Raw genomic sequence first — 26949 nt, 5'->3', positions numbered from 1 at the left:
GAATTCTAAAGAAAATTGCCATTAACAGTAAAAAACTGAAAACAAAACAAAAAAAAAAAAAAGGCATAACAAGTGTACATTGTATAGATTTTTTTTGTTGGCTCTATTCCTCAGGTAGATACTGCACATATTGCTTTTTATGTCTGTCATCAATTAATTTTAAGCACCAAAGTGATTCTAATAATATAATATTTCCCTTATTGAAACTGCACATTCAATATTGATCAGAGACACTTATAAGAAATGTCTATTATCATGTCTACTGTCAATACATGTTCTCATAGTGCTGGTTTTCAAAATTCCTCAATGCACATGGATATTCATAATATAAGGTGGCACCAATACCCATGACTTTCAATAAATGTATAATAAAAATACGAGTTCATATTTGTACTCTGAAACAGCCCGAGACACTGGGAAAGGGTCCCATCCTACCCAGAGTAGCCTTAAAGACACCAGAAGTCTTGAGTGTTTCTGGCCATGTTTTCATTAGTCAATAATCTGTAACTTTTCCTCAAAGTACAAACACATAAGATCCACAAATCTTGGTAAACCATATATTTATTTTATAGCCTAAAATTAACAGTTATCTCTGCTCTTATTTTGTTTCCTCTTCTCTCTCTATTCCTTTATGCAGGAACACGGTCCTCTATGCTTTACAAATTCAAAGAAACCAAAAGCCTCGGGGTTGGGGTTTTTTTTTCCTTCAGTTTAAAGAGGACAAAATAACAAGCTTCTGCCTTTGAATTTCCCACAGGTCCAATTTGAATTTGAAGGGAAAAATGAAAAAGCATGGAGAGGAACCTGCAGAGAAACAGAAGGTGGCTAGATATTTAAAAATAATTTGATTCCATCCTGCAAAAACAAGAAAAATATGTATAGCATAACTGAAAACGTATCGAACTGCTGGGGCTTGCTTCTACTTTCTGCAATTCAAAGTAAAAAATTGCTGAGATAAGTTCACTTCAAGACTCCACCCCTACTAATATTTTTTTCCTTTGCCTTCAAGTTGGTTAACTTTAATATCAAATTTCTAATTTTCAGGGCATAAGACAGCAAGAGATAACAGGTGATCACTTAAAGTCTAATTCTCCTAGCTATTGTTCGTCAGGTTGCTTCTTTATGCAAGAAATTAAGAACACAGAGAAGAGGGAAGAATGGATGGCTACACAGAACATGTCACTTGTAACTGAGATTGCCATGACTGAGCAGAACACAGAAGTGCAGAGAAAGAAAAGCGTAAGCAGCTCTAACATTTATCAGTTTGCTTAAAATTATCCAAAATATATTCTAGTATAACACACAATGGAAATTTCAAATATCAAATTTCATTCAACTCTAGTGTTCCTACTGAAAACAGTTTAGGACATAATTAAGTACATGTAAGACCAGTTATGAATGTTTAACCGTTTGAAGTGACCAGAATCTTAGTTTCAGATAACAATCTCTATTTAGAAATATATAAATACATAAATATCCCTTTAACAACATTCTGCCTTAGCTTATATCAAGCACTGTATCTGAAAGATAATTAAGTGAGAAGTCTCTGAAGAAAGATGATCTTAATGTGCCTTCATGTCTCTAAATTGGCTAATGTGGATTGAACTTTCTTGAATAATATCAAGATTTAAGGGAAAAAAACCAAGGAACTTTATTCCTTATTTACCAGAATAGTATCTCTGTATAAATCCTCCAAAACTATAATCCCTTCAGATCTCACTTTTTCCCATCATAGCTGTGCACCTAAATGACATCATATACTTGAGGTGCCACACAGAAAAGAGCGGCAAACAGCAAGAAAGAGTATCTAAAAAGTTCCAAAACTGTTGATTAAAATAATCTCACAAATTTTGAAGAAATTCACAGATAGTTGCTTTTTAAGTTTGAAACATTGGTGCTGTTTCATGAGTTGCAACTGCAGAAGAGTTAAAAGAAAACAGTGTTTAAAGGCAGTAACACATCCCTCTCTCTCCTTTCAACATGGTTGATGTTTAGCAAAAACTACTTCCCCAGCTGTTTACTGATAATAATCTCCCATGATGCACACCATAATAATACAGACTGCAAAACAGGCAAACAATAATTTTAGCTCATTTTGAACTTAATTTTTATACAGCCTTAGTCATTCATAGCAGAGGCTTGCCCTTCAGAAGTAATTCCAGAGATAATCTCTGACTTCTGCATTCCTCTGTCATATATCCTTTATACTTTACTAATGCAATTAACAAGGTAGCATTGGCACATCATAACTATCTAAGCAGCCTGGAGTTTGACCTCAAATTTATATGCTGATTCAAGTAGGAGTCAAGTTATTACTCTAGGCTTCTGACAGTAGTCGTCTTCTACAGCATGATTCTTGCAAAAACTGCAGTTTGCTATCTAACAAAGTGGCTGATAAGGCACAAATGCAGCCCAAAAGATGTTTTATTACAACTTTCTAGAGATATCTCTGAATACACTTTATATAAATCTGCTTCTTATCAGATACTATTGGCATGTTGCTTAAAGAATTCACTCGTGTCTGCACTGGATTAACTTCAAAGGACTTATTTCAAATTCAAACCATTCATTCACTCCTAAACACGACAGCAATGGGTACAGGATAAGAACTAGAATATTTATCTAACATAACTCATATATGACCATTTATCTATCTAATCTTAGATATCTCAGTTTTCATAACAGTACAGAATCTACACATTTTGCCTCACTTTGCCTCTTCCTGTTTGAGACAGCAGAAGGGCTTTCTTTGCAGAGGGAGTGACAGAGGAAACAGGTGGTTTGGTTTGCTCTTCTCATTTAGATTAATCTAGAGTACTGGTGGATTAAAGTTTTGGTAGTTCACATTTTAATACAGTTGGCGTTTGTTTCTATTTAAATAACTAAATTGTCCAGAGTTTATTTCTTCTATAAAGTTTTTTTCCCCGCTGAAATTCTGGGAGAATGTCTGCAGACAGGATTAGACTGGAAATGCTGTTGCTTTCAGTGCACTTAAGACACTGGCAAGGATGAGCATTTAAATGAGAGATTTCAGATGCCTGCATTACGCACTTCACAAATTCCTCCTTGCCTAAGGGAGGTAAGGACAACAACAGCAAAAACCTTAACTCATTTCAAAGTTAATTTAAAAGCAGAGCTTGATGGCATAATATTTGCATGCATTAACTTCAAGATAGACGCAATATATGCCACTGATATTTGCATCCATACTTTTTAAGGTTTTCTTTTCTACAAATACTTTGTGTGTACTATAAAAGCTATACAATCTGTGTTTCACTGGCAGATTTTGAAAAGCAAAGGGGGAAAACCTAATTCTTATAAATTGATGGAATATTTCTTTGCAGGGGAAGGACTTGACCATTTCGTATTTTTCTAATTTTCAGAATATACTACTACATCTTGTAGTTAGTTTCAGACAGCATGTACTGAGTAATAGTTTTCTGTAGGTCACAGAACTTTTTTTTTCCTTTAAAATTAGGAAACAGGAGGCAGTTTAGAGGCAGTTTCTTCCATTAACAAATCAACTTTCTTCATGGAAGTTTGTGTTTTATACAGAACAGATCTGAGTCATCTCTACCAGTGGAGACGTGCTATACAATCAAGATGCCTTGCTAACCAGTAACGGCAAGACACAGCTTCAAGAACATGTGTAGGCACGAGGAAAGGTCGTGATAAAAATTTAAGGTTCCATCAGCTTTAATTATCATTGCTAGTGAGACATGAGAATAAACGCTACTAGAGCATTTCTTCCTAATATCTCACTTCGGTGCCAAATCAAGAAATCCAAGAATTATTAGCAGCCTCAAGAAAAAGCTATCTCAGCTGCTGAGCCGGCAACTACATTTCTCACTTCTCTCTACTGAAATTCAAGGTTATAGCTCAACTCTTACTTCAACCAAATGAAGCGATCTTGCCAAATGCAAAAGGAGCTGAATTAGGTCTCTCTCTCTTCCAGTCCTCCAGAGAGAGATGACAGTTTCCTTAAAGATTCCAGACATATTTTTGTTTCACTCACATTACTGGTTGTTCTAGAAATGATACTTCTCTTACATTTGGGAAATAATCGTATACATACATAAATTAAAGAATTAACAGTTTGATTTGACAGCTATTATCTGTGAATTACAAATATGTGGCTTCAAAAAAAGAAAAAAGTAGACAGGGGGATGTGCTAAGCCTGTAACTATGTTTTTCCATGCTTTATGTTAACTGAAAATTGATTTACATTTGTCTTTTAGTATTCTGGGAAAGAGAAATGAATCCCCCAGTTTTTCAGTCCTTTATGTCAACATAAGTTTAAAATATATACATTCTCTTAAGCTTCAACATTAACTTTGGATGAATAGTTATGCAATTTCTCCTTTATTTCTTCTTCTTCCTCAAACTCTTTCAAAAACAGTAATTTGAATAAGCATTCCAAATAGGATGAAAAGGACTACAAATTTTATTTTATTGTTATGGGTATTTGCTTAAATCAAATCCATCATAGGTGAATTAAGTTAAATTTGTGTGTAATTTAAATATCTGGGCATACATTTTACGTGTACAGTATTGTGGCTTTTATCTTATTGCTCTGACTGGAAAAGCTGCTTCAGGTTATGATAAAGTTGTGAAGTGGAAATTTCACAACTTCAAAAGACAGAAATTTAACCAGGAAATTATAATGGTTAGCAAAGTTTTTCAAAGTTGAATAATCAGAAAATCTGGCCTGTTTAAGGTGTCCAGCAGAAGGCAAATAAAACCTGAAATACTCTGGATACAGACTACAGCATCTCTATAGAAACTTTTTACCAGGAAATTAATTTATCCTCCCACAAATAATAAGACTAACACAAACTTCTTTTCAGAAAATGTTTAAAAGAGATAAACGGATAATAGATGTTTTGCCAGTGACTTCTCTGGTGCATAGAGCTGCTTGAAGGAATGATACTATGGGAACAGCAACAACAATAATAAACATTGATTTATTGCAGTACTGGAAAACTTAAGCATGTGCTGAAGGGTGAATTTTTGTAAAAACATCAAGGGAAACATCTGTCATGATGTTTGAAATAGACTGTTATATTGCTGCATTAGAATACTCAGTTTTGTAGGTATTTGAAAATACTTCATAGACTTTTCAATTTGTGCATATATATACGTATTTTAAGCTTAAAGTATTTTCTACTGCAGAAGTTACAGAAGACTGAAGAAGGTAAGTATCTGCTAAATGCAATAATTTAGGGGAAAATCTGTAAATAAAAACCACTGTAAAATGCAGTGTGGAGATTGTGAAAATTAATCAATAATTAACATACTTTGACAAGAAGCTTTCTTGAGAGCCTGAATCTTCTGAATGTTAAATTATGAAAGCACGAATCAGGTGTTACTGAGTACAGCTGCGTTTAGTGTGCATATCACACAATATGTTCTTGCACTATTTCACCAGGGGAAGATGCTAAAAGACTCAATCTTTACATTTAAAAACTCTTTGTTATTTATTGAATTCTTATACCATAATATCAGACTTGAAAGATTTTAATTTTATAGGACTATCAGGGAAAGAGTATGGAAAACTGAGAAAGTAGTGTTTTTAGGCAGGTGAAGTTTAATATTTGGACAAAATAATTTACTTTTGATTCTAATTAAATGAGCTCAAATCGTATGTGTTGATTGCAGAAAATTTCAGACCAAATGGTAAAAATAATGGAAGATTAGGTAATACCAAAAAACTTAAAATACCTAGATAAGAAGTACAAGTCCCACAGATGTCCTGGAATTTACACCATATTATTTTGAGGTTTGGAAACCATTTTTTGTCACAGTTCATATCTAAAAAAGGTTTAAAAGGATAAACCAGATACATGACAGCAAAGCCGTGCATCCGCTTCCTCTGATTTCAAGGGGCAGGAGTTTGAAAGGCTTTTATTTATTTGCTGTTTACTAACAGTGTCTTGATCATACGAATATAGCCAAGCTGGTTCTACACTTGGAACGCGCGGTCTGTGTGACAGACTTCTTGGCCAGAACTTCTGCTTCCTGACTTCTTACAGGCCTTGAGTTTTGAAAACTATCAGAGTCACAATGCTTTAGGCGCATAGGCTATTTCATCTGAGCTAACAGAAACAACCAGATTGCTGAAGGCAACCATGAGGTGCAAAAGCACTGCTGAAGCAGTAGGTGATGTAATAATAATGCAATGTGATATCTGTATTAAAATACACTTCCTTAACAACAGCTCGGAGCTACCTAATGTGGTATTTCAAGCTCATCTCAGCTTTTCTAAAGTAAACACAAATGAAAAAAATGACAGCATTTCCAGCTAATGATGTGTGCAACCACGCAAATATAATCTCAGTGTATGCTACAACTAGGCTCATAAGCCAATCATTTTCACAATAGGAAGTCTGTTGACTGCCCTTGACATGGCAAGTATCCTAAATTTTAAGCCCAGCTTTCTTCCTCCTTCAAATTATTGTAGCTGTATGCTACGTTATCAGACTAATGGGTTCTTTTTGATGAAACTAACCTTGTAATATTGTGACATCAATTAAATGTTTTATTTATTCAATAGTGAATAATTTTGTGGGTTTGCTTTATTTACGTGTTGGAAGTACTCTGGAAATGTGTCACTGTAATACAAGATGAGAGGAACATACAAAATGGAGTAGCTGGTATTTAAAAAACCTAGGTCAGACTGCAAAAGCCTAGATAACAAGCCACTTGACTAAAATAGGGACATGATACTCCTATCTTTTTAGATTCTTAACTTATGGTTAAGTGCACATATCATATGCCATGCTCAGAGCTGTTCTCAAGTACAATCTGTTTGATTCCTTTCTCCTGCTTTTACTGACAGCAAGGGCTACGCCTGGATTACAGTTACTACTATGCAAAAGACTCACAATAAAACCTGACAGTATACAAACATTTATCCAAACTGGTCTTTCATTAAATGGGAATTCAATCCTTCTGGTCTCACAACAGATTTTAAAGAGAACTGAGCAATGCTGGTATCATTTTTTAATTAAGTGTAAAAATGGAAATTTTTACACATAAAACCAAGCAAGATCACCAAGCTCAAAAATTCATCAGAACAAGACAGATGTGTCAAACATAAGTTGTCTTATGAAATCTGAAAATTCTAGGACAGTAACCACAGTAGGGCTCTTTGGATGTGTATTTTATTTACTCTGCATTTGTGAGTTTGTTCTTTCACTCTCTGTTGTTAGAGAACCTGTTTAGATTTTATACTGCTTGCTTCATGAAGGAGAGATGAAGGACAGGAACAAAAGACAAAAGGAATATCTCATCCAACATACTCAAATCTATAAAGTGTACATTTGAGTCCACTGTCAAAGTCAAGATTTCCAGTGTGTACGCAACAGTCTTAATGGCTTCTTTCAGAAGAAAAAATTAACAGTGCAATCCTCCCCTCAACATTTTTAGCCACTCATTTATCTAGTGTTTTCCAGTCCTAAACAGGTAATCAGAAGAAAAGGTAGGCACTAAAACAAACAAACAAAAAGTAGAAGGATTTATGCCAAAACAAAACAAAAACCAACAACAACAACAAAAAAAAAAACAAAAAACCACTTAGCTCTCAAAACTCAGTGAGATAGGGTCTTTGAAATAAAATTGAACACTATTTCTAAGCTTTTTTTTTTGAAGTCTACATTATATAATACCCAGTTAAATGCCGATGTGTCAGTGTTGACTATGTACTTGATTTGTTTTGTGTAAATAACAAATAGAAGCACCCTCACGATTCAGTTTCAATTCTCAAGAAGGCAACAGGGAAAAAAATTCAGCATATGGAGAAGCTAAATATGAAGTTTCTCTACTGCTGACCTACCCTATCCTTAAAACAAGCTTGTGTTAAACCATTCACAAAAATAAATACTGAAGTCACACCTTTAAAATAGCACAAACAACATCCAGTATATCCTTCTTGTTACCTAACCACGTTGGAGAACTCTGCCAGTTTACATCCCCAGGCAAATTTTCACCAAGAGACAGTGAGTAAAATGTAGAAATTCAAACAAAAGAGGAATTACAGAATTCAAAACTAGAACTATTCCTATAAATTTTTCCCCTAGTTGTCAACTAAGCTAAAAAACAACCTGTGACTTCAGGACACCTCCTCTGTAGGTGGATAAGAATGGAAGATGGATGAGCAGGGCTGTGTCAGATCTCCTCATTTACTGTATTCCCAGCGGTCTCCTACAACATGGCCTCCCTCTTGCCCTTTACCAAGGGTGCATGCCATGCCACTGCCCACAATTACAGGTTCAAAGTAGATAAGGTGTGCATCTCACAAAACAGACAGAAGTTATAGAGCCAGTGCTCTACAACATCCAGTTGTTATTGTCTTTACTATGTGCTGGAGTTCACCACGTGCTCATCTCCTCCTATTGTCCAACAAGAGCATGATTGATTTTGTCAACTCTGAAAGGTGCCTGAACTGCCAGTTGAGACCGTGTGCATTGACAGTATGGTTCAAGAGGATACAAAAGAGGTCCAGGATGTAAATCAGGTATTTATTAATTGCTATCAAATTTTTAAAATTAATTTAACAATCATTAGCATATTTGCCCTTAAACATACACACAACAACTGCATAACTGCGTAAGCATACAATCTACTAACACTCTTTAAACTTGACAAAGTGGGATGAAAGTTTTTTTGCTACATCAAGGTCTTCTATCTGCAGCTGTTCCACATGGCAAATTCCCATTTCAGTAAATTGGTGCTCTGTTCCCAGAACAGATGCAAAAACCGAACTCCCAATGAGAATACACAATGCAGCTTGATTTTAAGAACAAAGTTTCATTTCACTTGCTAAGCTTTCATAATTCTGTATTCAAATGATTCTTTTAATTGCAATGGGAATTCCATAACCCTTTCATTCTCAGGGAAAATTACTTTTTTTTTTTTTAGTTAGAGGAGAAATACAGTACATCAATATTATATTTTTCTATACATGTACATTCTAGCTGCTATTTCAGAGCATGGTTCTAGGCTACAGATAGAAAAAACCTGCATCCTACTGACTATAGCACTGGCCTCGACAAAGACATGTAGTCTGCTACCAAGATAGAGATACAGAATTTGAAGGTCAAATTAAAATGTTTCTGTTCATTAATGACATGTATAACAGTATCATAAAAGTGATTCTGAACAAGCTGCTACTTGCAGTGTTGAAGGTCCTTACAGCATTAGACAAAGCATTATAACGAGTTTAATCACCTTTTACATTTTAAAAGGTGTCTTCTTTTGCTATATGAATTTTTATTGCCTCAAACGTGTCTTTTCGTGTCGCACGCTTCAAAGTACCCACTGAAATAAGCAGATGCTTAACTCCCAGACAATGTTTCAATGCCTGAAACTTCTATAAGCAATGCAAATCTGTTACACACGGGAGCTAACAGATCCACAAATGATACCCGTATTTCCCTATGGAAGAATAACACAAGAGAAAGTGATGAAAAAATATAACTCTGTGGAAAGAATGAAAATTTAACACACTAGCTTGTTTAGTTAAGGGGAAAAGCTTGGATGGAAAAGGTTCTAACTGGTAGTCAGACTGTGGCATTAGAATCACAGCAAACAAACAAGGATCTGGCAAAGGCAGACAACAGGAAAGATCTTGAAAGTCAATAACAAAAAAAAAAAAAAAAAAAAAAAGAGACAGCTCTCTTATGAGATACACTCCTGCAGATATTGAAAAGTTTAAACCATACAACTTTACTAAAATGGTCTGTTCAAAGAAATTAGCCAATAAATTTACCAACATAATTAAAAATTCTCATATATATCCATTTCTTCTTGCTACTAATTTATATAAGTTTTGTCCAGTTTGAATATTCTGGCAATGAAAAAAGTTAAACAGTTGAGTGATACAATTTCCTTGTTAACAGCTCCCGATACTTCTAAGAGAGACTGAAAATCACACGCTACCTTTGAGGGGAAAAAAAAAATAACCACCTGCAAATTTTTTTTATGATGGAAGAAAAAAAACAAAACAAAACAAACCCACATAGTTTTTCCATGGTTAATGACTCATAATATTTAATTTAAAGAGCATGCCATAAGAAAACATAAAATAAAGAGGGGAAATGAACAGTCACTGAAATATATAAAACTGAATGGGAAAAAATTACCAGCAGAGTATTAAAAATTAAAATCTTAGGAATAGTCTTCTGATGATATTGGACTCACATCATTCCTTAAATCCATAAATTTACACTTTCAAACCAAGCATATATGATTTTGTGACTTTTTTGTCTCTTTCAGTGGGATTTAGCAGCTTAAGTTCCAAATCATTCAGGAAAGCTTCTGAGTGTCTTAGGTGCTTTTTATTACTTATGTTAGAGATATCTACATATTTAGATGCTCAGTTTAGAATTTGGGCACATAAGTGTCCTAGATACACCTTCTATATGCCAAATACAGTATCTTAGGAGTAAATTAAAACATCACAAGTACAGGTTTTCATTTTGGACCAATTTTATTTAAAAGACTGTTTGAATAGTTCTAATTTTTTTCTTAAATTCTCATCTTTAAGAAGACGTTACATTATTCCTTCTGCATATCATTCCCTTTTACTGTCCACTACATCTAGAATAATTCCATTTGATGATCTAGTCGTCTCTTCTGATGTTTTTAAAAAAAAAAAACATTCAAGATGGTCATAGACATTAACAGAAGTTCAGGAGCATAAAACTGTACACCAGCTATACAGCAGGTTCAGATGGCTATTACAGTCCATTTTATCTTTCAGTCACTAAACTTAAGAAACTCTAAATCTTAAAACTACTGACTGAGCTCTTCCTTTCTCTCAATGAACAGTGCATACAGCTGTTGTCTAAGCTCTAATTCAAGTACTAAAGGAACGCTTCTGGTATGTAGAGGAATGTAAAATTTCAATATGTAAAAAACAAAATATTAGTCATTACTTGTTTATATGATTAGAAAATAGAATACTTAAGATTTTTTTTAATCAAACATTGCTTTTTGTATTTATGTATTTGTATTTTTAAATATTACAGTCTAGTAAAAGAAATATCAGCTGTAAGGGACGCAATCAAATTGGAGGCAAATTCCACTGCTTGACAACATTCTAAGTCTACATGTTTATTTTTCCTAACACTGTCTCCCTTGGACAGACAATTTTTTTTTTTGCAACTTCTTTGCAAAGGACTTACCGGCAGTGTTTATGTGATCCTGTTAAGGTTTCAATCACAAAGCATTCCCCTTCATTGAGACAATATGCAAGATCCTTGTCTTTGCACGGCTTAAAATGTTCAGATCGCTCAGTGGAATACGTTGTAGTATCTGCAGAGAAAATAAAAATAGGAAAGAAATTATGTAAGGATAAATATTGAATGGTCTTAAAGTATATCTTAAATAATTTTGATCAAATTGGTCTCAGTAACATTAACTGATCAAGACAGATTAAATAACAGAAAGCAAAAAGCACAGGGCAAGCAAACTAGTAGTGTGACTACAATATTATTTGCCACCAAGTTTCTTAAAAAGTTTCACAAAAGGAATCTTATATTTTGAAATATTAGCAGAAAAACAAACCAGACTGCAGTAAAGCTGAGTATTATTTCAACCACTTTCAATTTCCTTCTAAAATGTAAACATGTACTTTATATTCTTTAACCCGAACACTATTTTCATATTAATACACTGAAATATGGTTTTAAATAAAATACACTTTTTTCATAAAAAATGAGCAAAAGTAGTTAATATAATAACAACATTAAAAAAAACACATAAACCCCACAACCATGAAAGAAAAAAAAAAAACAATGCCAAAACCCTAAGGATAATGCTAATTTGATTCAGTAGTCACAAAAATTGATGCAGAACTTAAACACAAGGAATGCACCGTAGATTGTTTCATTTCAGGTACATCATACGTAGGTTTCTATGGGTCTCTTTGAATACCCCTGCAACACAACCCAAAAAAAAAAAAAAAAAAAAAAAAGAAGAAAAAAAAAAGGATTACAGCTTGGACTGCTGGCTGTAGTTTTGGAGTATGTAGTTAGATAACAAGATCTGGAATAGGCTGACAGTATGCTACAGTGAGCTATCATTCCTGTCTTGTAATATATCTCTTTAACCTCTCCAATCCAATTGAATTAATCAACAATAAAGTGAAAAATTCAGAGGAAGATGTCTGACTGACAGATATTTTAATTTTCTTCACTAAGAAAAGGATTTTTCTAATGAAAAGTGACTTTCAAAGTAGACAATGATTTTCATAGAGACATGGCTCAATCTTCATATACAGCCTTAATTCTCAAAGTTGAAATTCCTACTCACTTTGCAGGGACAAGGATCAAGATCTAATATACTATTATCATATTAAAATTCTAGGAGACCATTTCATTATATACCATACAGACTATCACAAAATATTGTCGCCTGCTGTCAAAAGAATGAAGCTATGCTCAATGCACATGAAACTTTGCAAACTCAAAATTATATAAACACATTAACTTGCTTTTTGCTCAAAACTTGACAAAAAGTAAATATCCACCAAGCTAATATCAAAGCTGAAAACCAAACCACTGAAATACAACATATCCATAACTACGATTCTGCGAGAAAATTCAAATAATTCCAAAAATCCTTCAAAGTAACTTTTTTTCATTCTTGGTATCTTAAATAAAATAGTGCAACAAGCTTTCCTTGTTATCCAGACTAAGGGAATGAAGATTAATAAAATACATTTGAAAATAATAAGAAAAAACACACTCTAATCTTTGTATAGAACTATTTTTTTCTCTTCCCCCTAAAGAGAAAATATTTTCATTCAAAGTTTTCAGTGAAGAGGAAAACAAAAAAAATATCACAGGAAAAGACTTCAACAATCCCCTTTCAAATGTTTTTGCAGATTCAGAATGAAAAATTCTGCCATTTTCCAGATAGCAGCACTTACAAAAAAGGTGCAGGCTATGTAAAACCTACTATGTTTTTATGACTGCAAGCAAACCCTGAAGTGAAACATATTAAATGGAATACTGGAAGCAATGCAAGATGTTTGTAAATGACTAGCACATCACTGTTGACATTTCAAGAATGATCAGGTTTTATGTAACAAAGTTATCTTCAGCTAGGAAAAAAAGGTAGCCCAGTTTCCTTTTAAAGCCGGTTTTACACAAGAGTACTTAAATGACCATTTAAAATTTGCTTAGGCAAAAAAAAATATAAACAACAGTAATCAGATTTTATATTTCTATCCCTTTCAAATAGGGAAATCTGAAGTAAATATTATTTGAAAGGACTTGTGATAATTACAAAAGCTAACTGTTTGATGAGCAGCAACTCCACTTAATTTGGCTTTAGGGAACAGAAAACTTGTTCTGATGTGTCAGTCTGCTCTGAAGAAACAACCCTTGCAAACACCCTTATGAAGGTAGTCACATTGCCTAGACCAAAATAGTCTGAAATGTCCCCAAAGGACAAGAGCAAAACTAAGGAGACACGCAGTATCACAAAGCGTCTCTTAGAGGTAGCAACATACTGAATTCTTAGAGCACAGTGGTTAAAGTGCAGGATGCTCTCACTATACCTAACTCAAAAATACCTTGTCATGGTCAGCATTTTAAAGATTTAGATTAAACATATTCTTCCGAGGTTTCATTCTGTTTTATTTTAATCACTTCTCTGTTCAATATTATTCAAGATTAAATCAAGTCCACAGAAGAAACTTTTGCCAATTCAGCAGGCTCAGAGCACAGCTAAGCTGTAGAATGCGACATTTTATACTGGCAAAAGTGCCACTGGAGATACAGCTACAGCACAGCTTAATGTATTTGAGTACTAATGGAAATTACACAAGTAATTTGACATCTCTGCTGATATAAATTGTTAACAAGCTATGATCAGCCATTGCAGCAAGCCAGCCTTCCAGAACTGGAGTTTCTGACACTTCCAGAGGAATGACATGGTGCTGCGCCTATGCAGAGCGATGCAGGGCTGGAGTCAAAACGTTCCCCTCGAAGTCTCCTCTTATAAACAGGCATAAGTTGTGATACTTCATTTTCCCCACTTGGACATGATTTCAAGCTTTTCTTACACTGTTTTGAGTTCCATCTCTAATCTTTCAAATTAAGCACAACAGTTGTAGATAACAATGACGCTGACAGCCTTGGAAAGCTCTCCTTATGTTGAAAAGTACACAATAAATTAAACCTTTTCAAAAAAAAAAAAAAACCAACAAACTAATACAGTCTCATTCAAAGTCAGTTTTCAATTACAGCCTTTTGTGTCTTGGAAAGACTTACACAAGTATAACCAGGCTGATGCACATGGAAACATATGTCTGCATACAGCTGATCTCTGGTCTGCAAAAATCAGATGTCTTAGCTACAAAGGCCACTCACTAACATTCAAAAGCTCAAAAGCTGTGTTACTAATTGATATCCTAGATATCCCTAGAGCTGTACTTTCTGATGGATATACTCACATACAGGATACGTGAGTTTTCTGAACGGTTACAATCCTGCTATTATTTCATGTTGCACTCATTATGAAACAAAGCCTGTTACAGATTTATTAAATATTGAAAAAACGAAATCTCAAAACTTGTTCTGAACAGAACTATAGAAAGAAAAAAAAAGCCGAGAACATTGCAGAGACTATGTAGTTTTCTTGATTCCTTTTCTAATAAATAATAAATCCTATTGTCTGATTTGCTCCCCCACCACTTTTATTTTTTCAGATTCCTAACCAAGTACTGAATTGACTTTTCCATGGTGGAATTGTCCTTCATAGTTTCAGAAGCCTGCTAAGTACCCACCATTCCATTGTGAAGTTTGATATTTAACTCTTTTTTTAGAAATAATTGATAAAACGTAAGCATTCACAAAATTACTAGTAGAGTCCCTTAATTTATTTCTAGTCTTTGAACACGGCTAAGAGACCTAAACAACACACAGGTAACAAAAGGGAACTTTTGTTATGCATTCAGATGTCCTTGATTTTAGTACACAAATGCAAAAAAAAAAAAAATCCATAATCCCTTGAAGTCTTCTTTTTTCTTTTTCTTATTATTATTTTTTTTTAATTGCCAAAGGTAGCAGTGTTTCATGCAAAGGCAGTAAGGACTATTGATTTCTGCTGGAATCTTTCAAACTAAATTGGAATAAAGAATTTCTAGGCACTTTTGGTCTATTATCCTTTCCTCACTTTATCAGCAAAGATTTATGCACAATTCCCACACTTCAAAACTGGATATACCATTGTCGAGTCTCAGATAGCACCATTTAATCAAATGAACAACAATTCAGTTCACATTTCAAAGGAAGGCTTCAAGATCTTTTATTTAGAACCATGGAGTTGGCTAAATGTTGAAAAAATTCAGTAGGAAGTTTTCAGCTGTTATTTTATTTTGTTCAGGTCTAAAGCTTGGTCTAAAGAAGTGTTAGTGACTTTGCACTCTTGTCTCATTAATCTATTAATCTAATGAGCCCAGGATGGCTCATTAGAGCTAATTCACTGAATGATCTTCAAGGTATAATATGGATACTACAAATATTATCTCCTCCTCCAAGGCTACCAGATTCATTGTTTCCAGTACTATGCTCCAATATTAATAAAACTGTATTTGCAAAAGACAAATACAGGAAAAAAAGAGAATGCAAGATTTTAAATATCCTCGGAAACAGCGGCATTCACGATAGCTGTCTCTGCACAGACTGCAGCAGCAGCAACCATTCTCACCCATCTCATCTGTCTCACAGCAATCTCGCTTTAGAAACAGCTCTTACTAGATACATCTCAAAATAAGTTTTCCACACTAGCTTTAAACCATACCTACGCTGCACGCACCTCATTGTAAACGTCTTTTTCCAGATAGCTAGCCTTAGCTGCTATAGAGAGTGTGAGAAAAATGACCCGGGAGAACAAGAGATGAAAAGATCCTGCTTAACTTTTCTGAAGTCACCAGTGGATGAACATCCCACTTTTGTAGCTAGATAGTAGAATTCACTTATTAACACAGGTATGACAACTCAGTGCATTATCAAAAAGAAATATTTAAGATACCATATTTGGTTTAAAGCCAGAGTTTACATACTGAAAGTCTTCTTAAAAATATTGCCTTTTTTGACTACCATTGGGTATTACCAGCTTCACAGATTTAGCATCAATACACAGATTAGCTTTTCTTTTATTCTGTTACCCATTTATAACTGATAATTTCTCTGAGAATCATTGACTTACTGAAGCACCAAAAAAGTGGGATTCTTATTTTAAAAATAGTGATCCCATTTTTAAACGCACTAAAAAAATAGGCCAATTACAAACAACTGGACTTTCTCTAACAAGGCAGCTCCAGTTAGCGGGGAAAAAAAAAAAAAAAAAAAACAACAACCACCAACAAAAACTTCCAAAACTCTCAACATTTTTTACCATAGATTTTTATGTTACTATTGCAGTCTATAAAGAAGGCCACATAAAAGGTCATTTAATAGCACATAAGGAGTTAAAGTTTATGTTCAGTGAAGTCAATGGCAAAATATTTACAAAGACTCAGTACAACCAGGGTTCCCTGCAGTTCTTACAGGATGAGGTAGCGCTTCCCTCCTCACGTGACAGAATTACATTGAAACTCTTACATTGTTGATATTTGTAAACATTCAGGACATACTCATTTTCAATGCAAAGTTGAGATCTTCCTTTGTCAGTGCTAACTGAACACTAGTTGGTGTTAAGCATTAAAGGCTGCTGGGATAACTGAATTTAAAAATTCTCATAATAAACTATGAGCAAACACCTAAAGACATCTATAAATTAAAACTTAATTTTTTAAAAATAGTAAAAGGGTTCTTGTTCTAAACTTACTTGAACTAGTTACATGCGTTTATCTATGACTAAACCAAAATACTTAATAAAAATATGAAAAATATTTTATTATTTTGTTTTAACTAACAATCAGCTTCTGAATGCTGATTATTCAAGCAGGTACTCCTTAGCCATTTTGTGCCAGAAAAAAAAATTATTTAATCCAGTAACACTTAAAAGGATTTCATTGCATTGTGGTATAAGGCAAAATTGTGCTATAGATAGAATACTTGGAGCTTTTTCTATTATCCTTCAGATTCAAATGAACAAAAATCTGTATAATTTAGCAACAAACTAAGCAGCAGATGCATCAAAACATCAGCATTTACACTAGCTGGCTTCCCAGCCTGATCATGGAGGTAGCTGAAATTGTTATGAGTGAGAGACGGTCTGAATGTTTTTCCGTTGTTTTTAATTCAGAGGATTATATAAGAAAGCTCATGTGGTATTAACTCAACAAGCACATTGCTGTGAAGCATTTCTCTGTGGGTACAAACCACCACATCCTTGAACAGACTGCTTTTCTCTCCGTATCAGCAAAGCACAGCATCACATCCACAAATGCAAAGAAACAACAGCTGAAGCTCCAGAAACATAAAAGAAACTAAAGAGAGACAGTCATCTCTCCAAAAATCAGCACGTACTCCCCTGTCAGTGACTTCAAAATTAAAGTGTGACCTTGTTCCAGAAATAAATGTTGTTCACATTCTTCAAATGCTTTATCAGTTTGAAACCACAATATACAAGTATTAACCCATACCTTGAAAAATATATTAAAGGATTTTCCAGGTACCAGTGATTAGCAAAATATTGTAGCATATTAAAGTACGTATGTTTTTATGACTTAGAAAACCCAAGCAACCACTATTTCTGAAAGCAATGTAAAAAAACAAAAAGAAAACAAAACAAAAAAAAACAAAAAAAAACCCAAAAAACCCCCAAAAAACCCACCCGTCTAATGGGATTTTGCAACTGAAACTCAAAAGCAGAAAAGCAAATAAAGCTCAGAACGTATTATCTGATCACATCTGTCAGAACTCAAATACTGAACCCAGAATACCAACGAAATTCATCTATATATGCATTCTGCTGTACACCTCAAATTTAAATCAGTGAAAGCTGAACAAATGGGAGATGACTCAGGAGAGACCCCACGAGACACAAAAGGTCAGGGTTTTTCAGAAGTTCAATGTCTAGGAGCCAAAGAAACAGGAGCGACTAAAACTCTAAAAGGTTTTAGCATTCAATATGAAGAGTTATTTTGAAAATTGAGTCATGACAGTTCTGATGGGCAGTCTAGGTGCAGAGTGCTTTTGCCAATCAGACACATATTCAGGTGTCCTTTGGCAGAACTTCTCATTAATTGAGCTAAAAGAAATTCATAGAGGAATTCAGTGAAAGAGTGGGATACTCAAGATTGTGGTAAAAGTGGATCTATCATCTCCCCCTCAGGGCTTCTCTCTCCTTTGACCCCTAGCAGTTCCTCCTGTCTTAATATACTGACATCACTGCAGTCACCAAAAGCCCTTGAGACTGGATGGCACCATTGCACCAAAAGCAGACACCCTTCGGGGGATGTAGAAATAGGTCATGGAAAGAGTCTCCAATAGATGGAGAAATTGAAATACAGCTAAATAAAGTGACTTTGCAGCACAAAACCATAATAGTAAATTTAAAAAAAAAATACTTCCAGGGGTGCAAAAGTCACTGATGCAGTCAAAACTTAGGGGTGGAAAAAACCCAACAGAACAATTCTGCATAGGCTAAAAGATGCCAGAAAGAAAGCAAGCATAACACACTACATCTGCAACCACCAGTGCTCTGCAATAAAGAAAAAAAAATAAAATAAATAAATCTAACAAAACCTACTGTATCAAATCAACAGTGGAGTGCATCAGGAAGTTTCTGATGAGACGTTTTCGGCTCAGTTTGGCTACTGAACAAAATGTTCATTTGGAGCAATGATTAAATCATTATATATCAAGAAGGGTAATAAAAATAAAGTTGCCTTAAAGAAATCAAAATAATTTTTCTTTATTTTTAATCCTCAGCTTTAAGTGATATCAGGAGGATTCAAATCTCATTGCCTAGGGAGGACTGTTGCAAATGGGACCTGATTGGAGTTCTCCATAAATAGGTTACAGTGAAGAGTTTCAGAACTGTGCACTTTCAAAAGTTATATATTTGGAAATACAAAGAGAAGGAAATATAAAAGGAAATAGAGAAGAAGGAAATATAAAAAAGAAAACGCAAGAGAAAAGCAGTGACCTAAATAACTCAATATTGCTACAGAAGGAGTACAAAAGTGGTGTTAAAATCATTATCACATGTAGTAAAAAACCCACAATTAACAGTCCTCCGGATCTTTTTCTTTCATACATAACAGCCGCCTTCTTTTAGGTTAGCTTGAAACACTACCAGAGAGACATAAGGCAAAAACTTTTTATGATGAGGGTGGTGAAGCACTGGAACAGGTTGCCCACAGAGGTGGTAGATGCTCCGTCCCTGGAAACATTCAAGGCCAGGTTGGATGGGATTCTGAGCAACCTGATCTGGTTGGAGATGTCCCTGCTCCTTGCAGGGAAGTTGGACTAGATGACCTTTAAAGGTCCCTTCCAACCCAAACCATTTTATGACTCACTATGATTGAGGTGCTGGAGCATGTCCAGAGAAGAACAATGAACCTTGTGAAGGGTCTAGAGCACAAGTCTTATGAGGAGTGGCTGAGGGAAGTGGAGTTGTTTAGTCTGGAGAAAAGGAGGCTCAGGGAGACCTTACTGCTCTCTACAACTACCTGAAAGTAGGAGTCTCTTTTCTCCCAAGTAACAAGTAATAGGATGAGAGGAAATGGCTTCAAGTTGCACCAGGGGAGGTTTGGATTGGTTATTAGGAAAAATTTCTTCACTGAAAGGGTTGTCAAACATTGGAACAGGCTGCTCAGGGAAGTGGTTGAGTCATCATCCCTGGAGGCATTTAAAAGACCTGTAGATATGGTGCTCAGGGGCACGGTTTAGTGATGGACTTGGCAGTGTTAGGTTAAAGGTTGGACTCAATGATCCCAAAGGTCTTTTCCAATCTAAACAATTCTATGATTCTCTCCTCCTGCCTGTGAAGCACAGTGTGGGGGTGGGAGTTTAGATGCAAGGACAAGGGAAGAGAAAGATAGTGATAGAAACCTTGGGTCTTGATGTCTATGCTGGTATGTGCAGGTAGTTCCTCCTGCACCACCAGTGCTACAGCTCAGAGGTAACAGCACTGGAATCAATTTTAGTCTAATTCCAGCAGATTCCACGTGTAGCTTTGTCTTGTTTCACATCTCCTGATTTGCCTCACAAGTCACATCAACAATCCCCTTTCTTTGTCTTTTATACCTAAGTGTCATCATAACCCAGTAATAAACCCTTTAGCAGTTCATTCTGCAAACTCCAACCACCAATCTAGATTAGCTGGACTCCATAGACTCTTCACTCTTATGTGAAAACTGCATAATAGATAACTATGAAAAGTATTTGTGCAATGGACAGATACTGGTAAAGAAGAACAGTTACCTTGTAGTTTAAATTTATTTCAACACCAAATTAAAGCTTAATTAAATCACACACTCTTTTTCTTTTGGATGAAGCTTTTTTCCTTTGCTCGCATATCAAACAGTCCTTTTCCTCAGCACATGGTGAGGGCAGCGGGGAGAACAGAAGTTTCTGGGGGTCTCAGGAGGGAGGAGGGTACCCTGTTCTGGTGCCCCTTTCCCAGCCTGCTTCATCCCATCACTCAGGAAAGCTGAGCTGCATGCATAGAAGTTTGTGACAGCTCAAATTTCTAGGTGACAGATCCCAAACACTGACTGTCTCAGCTCCTGGACCTAAACTGACCTGACCTTTATCATTTCCTGAGTCCTGTCACCCAGCATTTGATCTGCTGCCACTATCACCAAATCAAGTCATGTTCCCACAGCTGAGGAACCTTCAACTAACTCTAAGGCACATAACTGCCACTTGGGAGTGTCAAAGAAGAAAAAAAAAAGTAAAAATTAATTACTTATGATTTTTTCTGCAAATGAAACTGCTGCCTGAATTTAAAAAAAAAAAAAAGAAAAAAGATAAATAATTTAAATTGGAAGATCTCTTATCAGACTTTCTGCTCAAAGTACAACTAACTTTGATTTTAAGATCAGGATGGTGTAGAAAGTCCAGCTGATTTTTTTTTAAGTCTCCAAGAATTCTACAACCCCACAGAGCCACCTGTTGCACTACACAGTCACTCTCATTCACAATTCTTTTTGCCTCCTTATATTAGCCTCTGAGAATAGACTAGGCAATACTCTGGAGGTGATTAACAAAAACCCAAACCAAACTGAAAGCTGCACAACCATAATAGTTTCAATCGATGTAAAAAAAGTTTTCTTAGTCAAAATAAAAAAAAAAATATCAATATATGCCAAATAAAGGATGGGAAATATTTTGTTTTATCATTCTCTTTTTTCTGACTTTAATACTCTTAAAGATCTTTCCAAAATAAAGAGAAAATGAGATACAACAAGCAAGATTGTGGATCACTTCTCAGAAAAGCAAAGGAGATTTTATTGCATAGTATAAGAGGATGCTATGCTGTTATCAGCAATGGGCATAATGTGAATTCTCCCTTCAAAAATCTGTTAAACTAATATTAATGAATGCTTGAGCACTCATTCACTCCTATTAATGACTCTCCTTTTGACCGCTAAGGCCTCTCCAATACTCTTTGCCCTTACATAGTAATCACATCACAGATAGCAGCTAGGTAGGCTGTATTGTTGTGAAGTAATGGAAAATTACAATTAGTTAGCACTCAATAGCGATAGAGCAAACATTATCAACACTGAAGCAATCTTCCATTCCTAAGAAAAATTGTCTTGTAAAAAAATTCTTCTGAGAACAAGTGTTTTGTGATTTACAGCTTATTAGAACCATCTGCAAATTCCTTAAAGTGTGATAAGAATTCAATTACTCACCTTTGTATTTTAAAGACTTAATAAATTATTCCTTCTAAACATTCACAAAATACAAAGGTTAAAATAGAAAACAGAAGTGCTGTGCAAAATATAAAGACTAGGCATGTTAGAATACAAAGATATTCATTGTCATTACATTATTAATAATCTTCATTGCAAAGCTCAATTTTATGTACGGATTATTTTTAACATTTCAGAAGTTATACATAACTTATCCAGACACTGCTGAGAAATGACTGATTTTACTAAGAAATTAGAAGTGACACAACTGTAAATCTGTTCAGACCATTAACTACAACAAGCAGTTCAGAGTAAACATGTTTGTTTTTCTCTTATGAACGTAAGAATATGACACGTCCTTTTCACAAACAACTTAAAGCTTTCAGCTCTGAAGACCTGCGCATTCCTGAAAGGACTGGCTATTTTTTCCAAAATCACTTATGTTTTGGGTATGCAAATAAGCAGCACAACACATACACAAGAGTGTAAAAAGGTAAATATTGTTGTTTAGTAGACATAGGGTTTAGCTTCCCCAGCTACTGCTAAAGGAAAGAAACACTAGAATTGATAGTTAAGACTTTATCATTAATGGTAACTGGCAAGTGTCCTCACTGAGCACCAACACTTTTTCAACCACAGATCTGTAATAAACTGGATTTGTACATTTTCATCTACACTAGAGTACAGGAAAGTTATTTTGGAAACAAAGCACCATGTGATGTTATAGATTTTTATAGCAAGCAGAAGCACGGGGAAAACACAAGCCAATGGCTAAAGACGGCAGGGAAAGCAGTCACTAACAACGCTGACAAGGCCAAGGTTCCCTGTAACTTCCTTGCCTCTGTCTTTACTGGCATAACTGATGACAAAATCAAGCAGCTGCGACAATGCATGTATGAATGCAGAGGAAGGGCTGGTCTGCAGCCTCTTGCAAGGCCTCAATCCACACAAACCTTTGGGCCTGGAGGGAATCCACCCCAGGGGATAGAGAGAGGTGGCTGACATTGTTGCAAGGTTGCTATGTATAATCTTCAAAAAGTCATGGAGATCAGGTGATGTCCCTGACAACTGAAAGAGGGTAAATGTCATATCCGTCCACAAAAGGGGCCCAAAAGAGGGCTCAGGAAACTACAGGCCCATTAGTCTTACTTCATTCCCTGGAAAAGTAATGGAGCCAGTCCTCCTAGGAACTATTACAAACCAAAACATGAAGCAGCTGATTGGGAAAAGCCAGGACACATTTACCAAGGGCAAATCATGCCTGATAACCTGATCCCCTTCTACAACAAAGTAACATGTTTGGTCAACAAGGGGTGAGCAGTGAGTATTTGTTACCTGGACTTCATCAAAGCATGGGACAGTGTTTTCCATAGCACTGCTGCAGCAACAAAGGCAACTCAGATCCTGGGTTGCATCTGCAGGGGCATTACTAGCAAAGACAGAGATGTGATCATCCCACTCTACTCAGTGCTTGCCAGGCTGCACCTGCAGTGTTGTGTCCAGTTTGGGTCGTCACAATTCAAAAAAGATGTGGACAGGCTGAAGAGGGTACAAGAGAGGGCCACAAAGATGATCAAAGGGCTGGAGAACCCACCCTATGGAGAAAGGCTGAAGGACTTTGGTCTTTTCTCCCTGGAGAAGAGAAGGCCGAGGGGGAACTCATCACAGTTTTCCAGAACTTAAAGGTCAGCTACAAAGAGGATGGAGGCTCTCTTCACAAGGAGCTACATGGAGAAGACAAGGGCTAACATTAGTGGATGTTTTCAACACATGACTGGACAGGCTGCTAAATAATCTCATCTAGGCTCCCTTTTCCATGAAAGGTCAGACCAGATGATCTTTTGAGGTATCTTTCAGTCTGGGCTGTTCTATGGTTTATAGTTCTTCTGGATCATTTACAGTTTCCTTGAAGTTGTACAGGAATTATCCAGTACTATGTTTTCAACATTTATTAAATCATTTCTTACAGTCACTGACAAAGTATTGTAGGCTGAAAAATAGATTCCTAATGGAATAAAAGGATTATGCTACTTATATAGGGAACCACTTTACATTGCAATGTAAAAATATTCATTTTCAAGAAGCTATAAGTAGTTTGTTTGGCTAGCAGTATAATGCTCTTTCCGCAAGGAAATGAAATAGGTCAACTAACGCACTGAATGAAGTAAATAAGAAATGCAATTTTAACCCTAAGCTTGTGCATATTTCCAAGGCATGCAATCTAAAATTCATTCACTACTGCATTTATCATTTTGACATCCTCGTGATGCGGCCATGCAAAGTCAGGCTATGAAACACTAACATTACTCTCAGTATTTCCTTTCATAAAGAAACCCATATATCCTACATTTTATTTCCTCATCTTGATTCTTTTAATTCAGTCTTCCAGAACAGAAAGAGGATAGGCATGAGAAGGTAAAGTGTCTGTGCAAGAGTTCCTTCATTCTGTACTCCTCTGTTCTTGCATATGGCTTACCTTGTAAGATTTCTCTTGTTCTCTTTCTCAGGTAAGGAGAACACTTCCTCATCTGTTTCTGACATGGCACTGCAAGATGTGCATGAGCTGCAAATCCCCTTGACCTTATTACCAGCACACAATAGACCTCTGAACTTCATAGGCTAGCATTTTCTAATGCAAAGAATTAGATAAATTACATATAGCTTTATAATTTAAATCCACAGCGCTTCAACATAGCAAAGTGTCAGTGAACTGTAGTAAGGAAGAGCCAGATAATGAGGTTTTCATCTGGGCTACTACAGCTTCAGAAACTAGACTTCAATCAATAGAACTTGGGTTAGGTATGAGTTTGACTAGAGATGTCAAGAGTATCATATCTAATATCACAACATCTATACCATTATTTTGCAGTAATTCACAGACTAATAGAAATACGACCTTTTTCTATTTCATAAATCTTTCACCTTTGACTTACATTCAAATCAGACTTAATTGCATCTCCCTCTGGTCTTGGATGTAATACAAACAAAATTATTTATTCAATATCTGTGAATCAAATCTCAGTCACTGCCTAATAATTGAGACAGATTTTTCTGCTAAATTCTCTGCAATTAAGACTATTACCTTGGTAGAAAAGGAGTTCAAAATAGTGGAAACTTCTTGGTTTGGCTTCTTACTATTAGAGAATACACAGCCTTAGTGCAAAAAAAAAGCAATATGCATATAGTCTTGCTAACTGTGGACAAAGGAGCAAAGGAAGAGATGATGTGGAGTTTGCAAATTATAAGGAAAGATGCTTTTGTAGAGACACAGTATAATGTACTCTGAAATCTCTCTTGGGACCAGAGCCACTACGAACTACATTCAGTCAGGGCTCCTGTTTTTCACTTCAGTTTCCACAAGCCGCAGTGCTCTGCAAAGCTGCATTTGGAAGAATGGTCTCTACATTCAATGTGCTCTATAGTTTTAATTTTATAAGTTGTCAGCATACTCGGCCTGAGTAAAGTAGCAGAGGTCTCTCAGCGACTCAGTGCTTGATTAGTAAAGTTTCATGAGATGTAATTATTAGTTAAAATCTGCATTTCCTACTGTAGTGTGTTTAATTCATTAATTTTAATGTAATATTAAAAGTTAATGTATTTTTTCTTCCTAGAGGGCAGGTGGTTTACAGCACAGCTGACTGGCAGGCAAGAGAAACATGCGCACAGCTCTTTTCTGTAATGCTACTGAGAAGATTATAAAGTATCTAAAACCCAATTAATATAAAAGCTAGCTACCAAAAGGAAGTCTAACTTATTTGCCTAACACATTTAGTAATCTCTACGGCAGCTATACCCTGCCATAATCATCAAGAGAGGAAATTTAATTCAATCTTTCAACAGTGAAAACAAGCTAGTAAACTAATAAGTCATCATTGTCAGTCTTCCCTGCATCTTTCAAGTTCTTACAGCTCCTTCTGAGACCTAAGCACCAGAAACACATAAAGCATTCAAACCTTAGAGTCTGCATTTATTCAGTGACTTAAAATGCTAATACACTATCAACTACCTCTTTTTTAATAATTTCTTACTTATTACATACACATTGATTATAACATTGTATACACACATACAGGCAAAAAAAAAAAAGCATCAGCTGCCACAGAGTTTTGATTATCATTAGCTATAGAGCCTATATTTCATAGAATCATAGAATCATAGAATGGTTAGGGTTGGAAGGGACCTTCAAAGGCCATCTAGTCCAACCCCCCTGCAAGGAGCAGGGACATCCCTGACTAGGTCAGGTTGCTCAGAGCCTCATCCAGCCTGGCCTTGAACGCTTCCAGAGACGGGGCCTCCACCACCTTTCTGGGCAACCTGTTCCAGTGTTCTATAACTCGCATCGTAAAAAATTTTTTCCTAATTTCTACTCTAAATCTACCCCCCTCTATTTTAAAACCATTACCTCTCGTCCTATCGCAACAGGCCCTACTAAACAGCCTTTCCCCATCTTTCTTGTAGGCCCCCTTGAGGTACTGGAAGACCGCTATCAGGTCTCCCCGAAGCCTCCTCTTCTCCAGGCTGAACAGCCCCAACTCTCTCAGCCTGTCCTCATAAGAGAGGTGCTCCAGCCCTTTTATCATCTTCGTGGCCCTCCTCTGGACCTTCTCCAACTGGTCCATGTCCTTCTTGTGTTGGGGGCTCCAGAACTGGACACAGTACTCCAGGTGGGGTCTCACCAGGGCAGAGTAGAGGGGCAGAATCACCTCCCTCCACCTGCTGGCCACGCTTCTCTTGATGCAGCCCAGGATGCGGTTGGCCTTCTGGGCCACAAGGGCGCATTGCCTGCTCACGTTAAGCTTCTCATCCACCAGCACTCCCAAGTCCTTCTCCTCAGGGCTGCTCTCAATCCATTCCCCACCCAGCCTGTATTTGTGCCTGGGATTGCCATGACCCAGGTGCAGGACCTTGCACTTGGCCTGGTTGAACTTCAGGAGGTTGGCACGGGCCCACCTCTCCAGCCTGTCCAGGTCCCTCTGGATGGCATCCCTCCCTTCCAGCGTGTCGACGGCACCACACAACTTGGTGTCGTCGGCGAACTTGCTGAGGGTGCACTCTATTTCACTTCCAGGCAGCCATGGTATAAGAGCATGGCACCCTGATTTGCTGGTAGCATTGCATCT

General features: G+C 36.1%; 1 protein-coding gene across 2 annotated transcripts in view; it reads right to left on the bottom strand.

Moving 5' to 3' along the window:
* NRG3 (neuregulin 3) overlaps positions 1–26949 on the bottom strand; it is a 400436-nt gene that overhangs the window by 225032 nt on the left and 148455 nt on the right. For both annotated transcript variants that reach the window (XM_086752050.1, XM_086752051.1), the window contains exon 2: positions 11187–11316. In XM_086752050.1, coding sequence (XP_086608176.1) covers positions 11187–11316 — 130 coding nt within the window. The remainder of the gene's footprint in view (positions 1–11186; positions 11317–26949) is intronic.

Source organism: Chlamydotis macqueenii, chromosome 7 (assembly GCF_036417535.1).
Source record: "Chlamydotis macqueenii isolate bChlMac1 chromosome 7, bChlMac1.mat, whole genome shotgun sequence".
Taxonomy (NCBI): domain Eukaryota; kingdom Metazoa; phylum Chordata; class Aves; order Otidiformes; family Otididae; genus Chlamydotis; species Chlamydotis macqueenii.
Note: the sequence above shows the minus strand (reverse complement) of the source record. Positions and strands in the feature narration are given on the sequence as shown.